Source organism: Salvelinus sp. IW2-2015, linkage group LG24 (assembly GCF_002910315.2).
Source record: "Salvelinus sp. IW2-2015 linkage group LG24, ASM291031v2, whole genome shotgun sequence".
NCBI lineage: Eukaryota > Metazoa > Chordata > Actinopteri > Salmoniformes > Salmonidae > Salvelinus > Salvelinus sp. IW2-2015.
In genome coordinates, this window is record NC_036864.1 from 3,026,484 (window position 1) to 3,033,312 (window position 6,829).

A 6,829-nucleotide genomic window follows, 5' to 3' on the forward strand; every position below is an offset into this window, starting at 1 on the left:
GAGAGAAAGAGAGAAGAAGTGTAAGGAACCATGGGTAAGATTGGAGGATAATTCATAGTTGGAGGGAATCACAGGAGGTGGGTGGCACCTTAATTGAGGAGGACGGGTTTGTGGTAATTACTGGAGCCGGATCAGTGGGTTGGTATCAAATACGTCAAAGACATGGTTTCCAAGTGTTTGATGCCATTCCATCTGCTCCGTTCCTGCCATTATTATGAGCCGTTCTCCCCTCAGCAGATCCACTGGATGGAATGCAGCATATAGTATGTGAGGTACATACCTCCCAGGTGCAAGTCCAGCTCTTCACTGTCATTCGACTCTCCCCAGTAGTCTAAAATAAGAACATACTAGGGAGTTGACCACATGACCACACGTACACTGATCATATGCATAGTCAAACTAACTAAGAGTAATATATGTAAAACAAACCATGATGTCAAACAGGTTTGTAAACAATGTGTTTACCTGCTTCCCCTCTCAAGGCCTTCTCCACAGCCACACCCCTCTCCTCCAGCTGCCTCTGCTTCTCCTCCACCTGCTCCAACTGCCTTTGGATCATCTGACAAGGCCCATTTTATACAMTCAAGCCCTGTTTATACCCGATTCTAACACGCATTATTTGTCCTGATCTTGTCCACATTCTGATTGGTGTAGAGGTGCTGACTAATGGGGAATAAACTGGAAGCTATAAAAACAAAGAGAGTTGCACACTCGATGTACAAACTCCCAGTAAACCGACTCTCTTTGTTTTTATAGCTTACAATCAACATGTGTCTTAAAATCAATCAATAATGAATAGCTGTCAAATCATTTGCATACAGGGAGGGACCAGAACATCTGGTCAGAATGTGGACACAGTGGACGGATATGAGATATTTTAATACCACGACTGGACATATTTCTGAAAATGTGRGCACAATCAGAATGTGGACAAGATCAGGACAAAAGATACATGTTAGCGCCATCTATAATATCAATGTGCCTTCAAACAAATCACACGCCCAGTCACACACACATGAGAAACCTACGTCCTACCTGGGCTCTGTGCAGTCTCTTGAGTTGCTCCTGTTTGGCCTGTTTGCGCGCTGCCCTCTGCACTCTGCGTGTTAACCTGGCATCTAGCTGCTCCTCCTCTGGGTCTCTGTCTCTGTGGAACATGGCCTCTGACACRTTCAGGCTRGACGGGTCCTTCAGGTCCTTCATGTGCACCAGTACCCCCACCACTTCCGTAGGGCACGATGACCTCCGCTGTGTATCCATATGGGGGGAGCTGTCCAGCTCCCTCTCTTTCCCCACGTGCCTCTTTAGGAGAGAGAGAGAGAGAGTCAGCAGCCTACACACAGACACACACATAGCATGCGCGTACACAGACACACACACACACCATTAAGATTCGACCACAGCAGCAAATTCTGAGTATAGACACTACTGAGGTTTAGGGGCGATAAGGAGCACAGAACGGCTTGATGCAACCAATGGGAATGTTCACACTAACTTAATGGGAATGTTCACACTACCTTAACGGGAATGTTCACACTACCTTAACGGGAATGTTCACACTACCTTAACGGGAATGTTCACATTGCCTTAACGGGAATGTTCACACTACCTTAACGGGAATGTTCACACTACCTTAACGGGAATGTTTACACTACCTTAACGGGAATGTTCACACTACCTTAACGGGAATGTTCACACTACCTTAATGGGAATGTTCACACTACCTTAAGCTGTATGTCGTACTAAAGTTATTTTTAAAAATCTAACACAGCGGTTGCATTAAGAACTAGTGTATCTTTCATTTGCTGTACAACATGTATTTTTTAGTAAAGTTTATGATGAGTTATTTGATTAGATTAGGTGACTGTCCAAGATTTCTCCGGACAATTTTGTGCATTTTGACTACGTATTCACATTGTAAAACCACAATTTGTACCGCTAAATATGCACATTTTCGAACAAAACATATATGTATTGTGTAACATGATGTTATAGGACTGTCATCTGATGAAGTTTGTCAAGGTTAGTGAATAATTTTATATCTTTTGCTGTTTTTTTGCGATCGCTACCTTTGGGTGATGAAATGCGGTTGTGTGGTTGGCTATGTAGTAAGCTATATATGCTATATTGTGGTTTCGCTGTAAAACACTTAAAACTGAGAATATTGGCTGGATTCACAGAGTTTGTCTTTCATTTGCTGTACACCATGTATTTTCATAAATGTTTTATGATGAGTATTTAGGTATTTCACGTTGCTCTCTGTATTATTCTAGCTGCTTTGGTGATATTTGTGATGGTAGCTGCAATGTAAAACTATGATTTTCCTGAATATGCACATTTTTCGAACAAAACATAGATTTATTGTATAACATGTTATAGACTGTCATCTGTATGAAGTTGTTTCTTGGTTAGTGACTATTTATCTTTATTTGGTCGATTTGTGATAGCTACCTATGCGGTAAAAAAATTGTGAAAAATTGCGGTTGAGTCTTTTTTCTATGTGGTTAGCTAATAGAAATACATATTGTTTTTTTTGCTGTAAAATTAAAAATCGGAAATGATGGCTGGATTCACAAGATGTTATCTTCATTTGGTGTCTTGGACTTGTGATTTCATGAAAATTATATTATATGAATCTGTCGTTTCTAGGCTATGTATGTCAGCTTTTTTGATGGGGGATCCCAGATCCGGGTTTGTGACTCGTGAGAAGTTAATGGGAATGTTCCACTGCCTTAATGGGAATGTTCACACTGCCTTAATGGAATTCCCTGCTGGGAATGTTCCACTGCCTTAGGGAATTTCACACTAACTAACGGGATGTTTCACTGACTTAATGGAATGTTCACACTGCCTTAATGGGAATGTTCACACTGCGCTTAATGGGAATGTTCACACTACCTTAACGGGAATGTTCACACTACCTTAACGGGATGTTACACTAACCTTACGGGAATGTTCAAGTCCTTCGGGATGTTCCACCCCTTACGCTTGACGGGATGTTACCACCTTTGACGGGGAATGTTCATCCCTACCTTACTGGGGAATGTTCACACTGCCTTTACCGCGAAATGTTCATGCCTTCGGATGTTCCTGCCTTAACGGTATGTTTCACCTGCCTTACGGTGTTCACACGGCCTTAATGGAACGTTCCACTAACTTAATGGAATGTTCACACTGCCTTAATGAATGTTCACAACTTAATGGGAATGTTCACACTACTTTAAATGGGATGTTCACCTGCTTACGGAAATGTTCACCGCCTTGGGGATCGTTCAACTGCCTTAACCGAGGAATTGTTCCACTGCCTTATGGAATGTTCCACTCCTTAATGGGAATGTTCACACTACCTTAATGGGAATGTTCACACTACCTTAATGGGAATGTTCACACTACCTTAATGGGAATGTTCACACTACCTTAATGGCATACGCCCTCTTAAAGGCCAGGGCATGAGGCACATATGCAGACTTGGAAAGATGAAGACCAAAGAACAATCAGAATAGGGCACACAATATATAGTATTTCTAGTTCACACAAAACGTACTCTAAATCGGAACTTACAAACTATTTATTACAGCTATAAACGACCCATCTACACAATGGGAGAAGCGTAACCTCGCTCAGTAACGCTGCTGTAACTATCTCTAACTAGACTAGGACACAACGGCCTGCATCGTACTGCCACAAAAAGGTATACCTCCCCTTCCTCATTCTCCTCTTCCTCCTCCTCCTCAATGGTTTCGTTCTGGGAAGACGCTAGGTCAAACAGCTCCAGACGAAGCTGAAAACATTCATCCATTAAGAGATTTACCTGAGCCTCTGAAGACAGGAGATGATAAAGACCAGATATCCCCTAACACATACGACATCAGCCTCCTATAGTGTGAATGAATTTCCTCCAAACAATCACTGTAAAGATCGCTGGCATCCACAGAGCTGTAGAGCTGATCAGAGGTCTGTAGTGACATCACTGACTCCCACAGTCAGAGCTGTAGTGTAATGTCAGCCTGCTGCTCTGAGATCAGTGGTCGTGTTAGTAGTGATGTTCTTACGTTGGCCTTGGGGTTCATGGAGCATCTCTCCATCACAACAGAGCAGGTGATGTCTGACTCCTCCGGCTCTGACCAGCTCTGGCGCTCCCTGAACTTCACACCTGCACAAACACAGAGGTTCACCTTAGAAATTCCCTATACCAGATCACCAGTGTGTGTGTGTGTGTGTGTGTGTGTTTGTGTGTGTTACCTCTTCTCTCTGCAGAAGTTTTCCTCTTGCTCTGCTCTTTGGGGGCTGGGGCTGTTGTCGTATTGGGAAGGGAAGTCCTGCCCTTCTTCTTCCTGTCCCTCTTATAGCCAGAGATGACAGCTCTCCACAKGCCCAGGGGTCCACCCTCTCCTATGCCCGCTTCAGACACACTCTGGCTGGGGGGCTGGTTGTCCCTGCGGCACTTACGTGAAGAGAAGAGGGAGCCCCCCTGGAGTTGTGTGAGGAGGAGGGGAGGCAGGCTCTCTGTGAGTCTGTGGGGGTCCAGACCTCCAATGCTCTTCCCTGGGAGAGGCTCCCTTCCTAGGGTGATTTTCATGTCCTCCCAGCCCACCCCCATGGCTGCTCTCTCTATCTCCCTCCTCCTCTCCATCTCCCTCTTCCTCCCGATTTCTCTCTCGTCTCTGGGCACTGCCTTAAGGGGCTTCAGACTAACCTCGCTCCTCAGTGACTGTGTGACAGGCAGATCGAGGTCTCAGGTAAGCCAGAGGTTCATGTATCTGTGTCGTGTTGTGTTTCACGACGTAATGCTTGTGACGTGTGGTGGTTTGTTGCACAGAATGTGTTTCTTAGTGACGCCGTGAGTGGTGTAACGATGTCCTGAGTGTGTAAAGAATGTTATGAGTGCCAAAGAATGTGACATTGACTTTGGGTAAGTGTATGTCTGTGTGTGGTGGTGTGTGTCTGTGTGTGGTGTGTGTCTGGTGTGTGTGTCAGTGGTCTCTGATTGGGAGTGGGTCCGGCTTGGTAAAGCTTCTTATGTGTGTGGTGTGTGTGTGTATATGTTGTGTGTGTGTGTGTGTTTTGTGTGTGTGCGCTCAGTGGCATCTCTGATTGAGAGGGGTGGTGGCTTGGCTAAAGCGCGTGCGCGGCACGCCAGAACGTATAGAGCTGGAGAACTACCGTGTGAGCCTGGGGAGCCTGGAGACTGAGCAGCTAACAGATGAGCCGGAGGAGGTGCCAGAGGAGACGCTGGCCAATTACAACCCTCAGTCTGCTGGTGACAGAGGAGAAGAGGCCAATCAAAAGTGCGCGTTGCGGGACAAGAGCAACGAGGCTCCAGGTCAGCATTACAAAACACATTCATTTTATTTTATCTAGCGTGTCACTCTTTTCCCCTCTCTCTCTCGCTATCTATTCCTACTTCTCCCTCGCCTCTTTCTCTCCGCTATCTATCCTTACCTCTCTTTCCTCCCCTCTTTCTCTCTCGGCTATCTAATCTCCGCTGTCTCTCTGTCTCTTTCCTCTCGCTATTATTCCTCTCTTCTCTCTCTCTTTCTCTCTCGCTATCCTTCTTCTCGCTATCCTCTCTCGCCATCTGTCTCCCTGGCTCTCCCGTCTGTCTCTCTCGCTCTTTCTCTCCTCTCTTTCTCTCTTCCCCCTTTTCTCTTGCACACACACTTACCACACGAACACACACCACTAATTGCCTTCCTCTCTCCTTCATAGTTTCGGATCAGGACGGAGGAGGAGGGGGAGAGCAGCGGGCTCTAACCAATGACCTGGCTAGAGACTCCTGGAGGAAGGCCATGGAACTACACGACGTCTCAGAGGAGAGAGAGAGACGACGAAGAAGAGACAGGAGAGGAGGAAGGAGAGGTTGATGAGACTGATATGATGAGGAGGAAGTTATCCTAGTGAATGGTAATTGGTTCCTTTTTCTCTGTTTCTCTGTGTTGTTCTCATGTGCTGTCATCACTGCTGGTAGAAGGTGAGTACTCCCGTGTGAGAGGGAGCGTCATTCAGGGTCTGTGGCTCTCTCCCTCTAGAAGAGGTGGAGGAGACAAGGTGGCACCTGCCACATAGAAGAAAGACTAACAAAACATGTTTATCATTTTATTATGTATTGTTTTGTTACGAACCTTTATCATGTTTTTGTTGTGTCCTTGAGCATAAGACACACAGTAGCCAGAATTAGCAGTAACTTCCCCACCTCTTTGCACCCCATGGACTTACACAAGTGATTCTTGCACCACTGTCCAATGGCGTTTGGTGGCTGTGGTTGCCCAAACCTTATTAACTATCTCTTTTGCCTCATCAAGTCTACAGTGGTGGCTAAACAACAGAAAAAAAAGTAATACCTACTTCTGCCATGCAACTGTGGCTCACAAGCAATATTTTCTGTACGACACAGGAGGTTGCTATCTCGTTCTCTGTAGGAGATTCCTTGACTTCCCTCCCTCTCTCTCCACTTCTCTCCTCTCTCTTTCTCCTTCTCTCTCTCTCATCTCTCTCTCCTTCTCTCGCTCGCTCTCGCTCTCTCGTCTTCTAGAGGGGATCATCCCCTCACCGCTGAGGAGGTAGCCTCGTTGGACGAGTGGAGCAGAGCACACACTCTCCAGACACACACTACACACACGCTGACACACACACACAGCCTCGACATTACAACTGCCTGACTCGACAACACCCGACACACACGGTCCATACAGCCCCACCAGTGTACCCAATATCACCTTCTCCACTCCAGCCACTGCCTCAACACTCATTCACACCTTAAGTCCATGCACCCACACCAGTCCTCAGTCTCAATTCCAGACTCCTCTGTCTTTACCTACTCTCTAATCTC

At 46.0% G+C, this 6,829-nt stretch overlaps 1 protein-coding gene across 1 annotated transcript in view; it reads right to left on the reverse strand.

Moving 5' to 3' along the window:
• LOC111951310 (protein-methionine sulfoxide oxidase mical3b-like) overlaps positions 1–6,829 on the reverse strand; it is a 47,765-nt gene that overhangs the window by 10,782 nt on the left and 30,154 nt on the right. Inside the window, exons 23-28 of the mRNA XM_023969368.2 lie at positions 4,243–4,711; positions 4,053–4,153; positions 3,698–3,781; positions 1,036–1,302; positions 466–559; positions 236–331 (exon numbers count right to left, since the gene is read on the reverse strand). Coding sequence (XP_023825136.1) covers positions 236–331; positions 466–559; positions 1,036–1,302; positions 3,698–3,781; positions 4,053–4,153; positions 4,243–4,711 — 1,111 coding nt within the window. The remainder of the gene's footprint in view (positions 1–235; positions 332–465; positions 560–1,035; positions 1,303–3,697; positions 3,782–4,052; positions 4,154–4,242; positions 4,712–6,829) is intronic.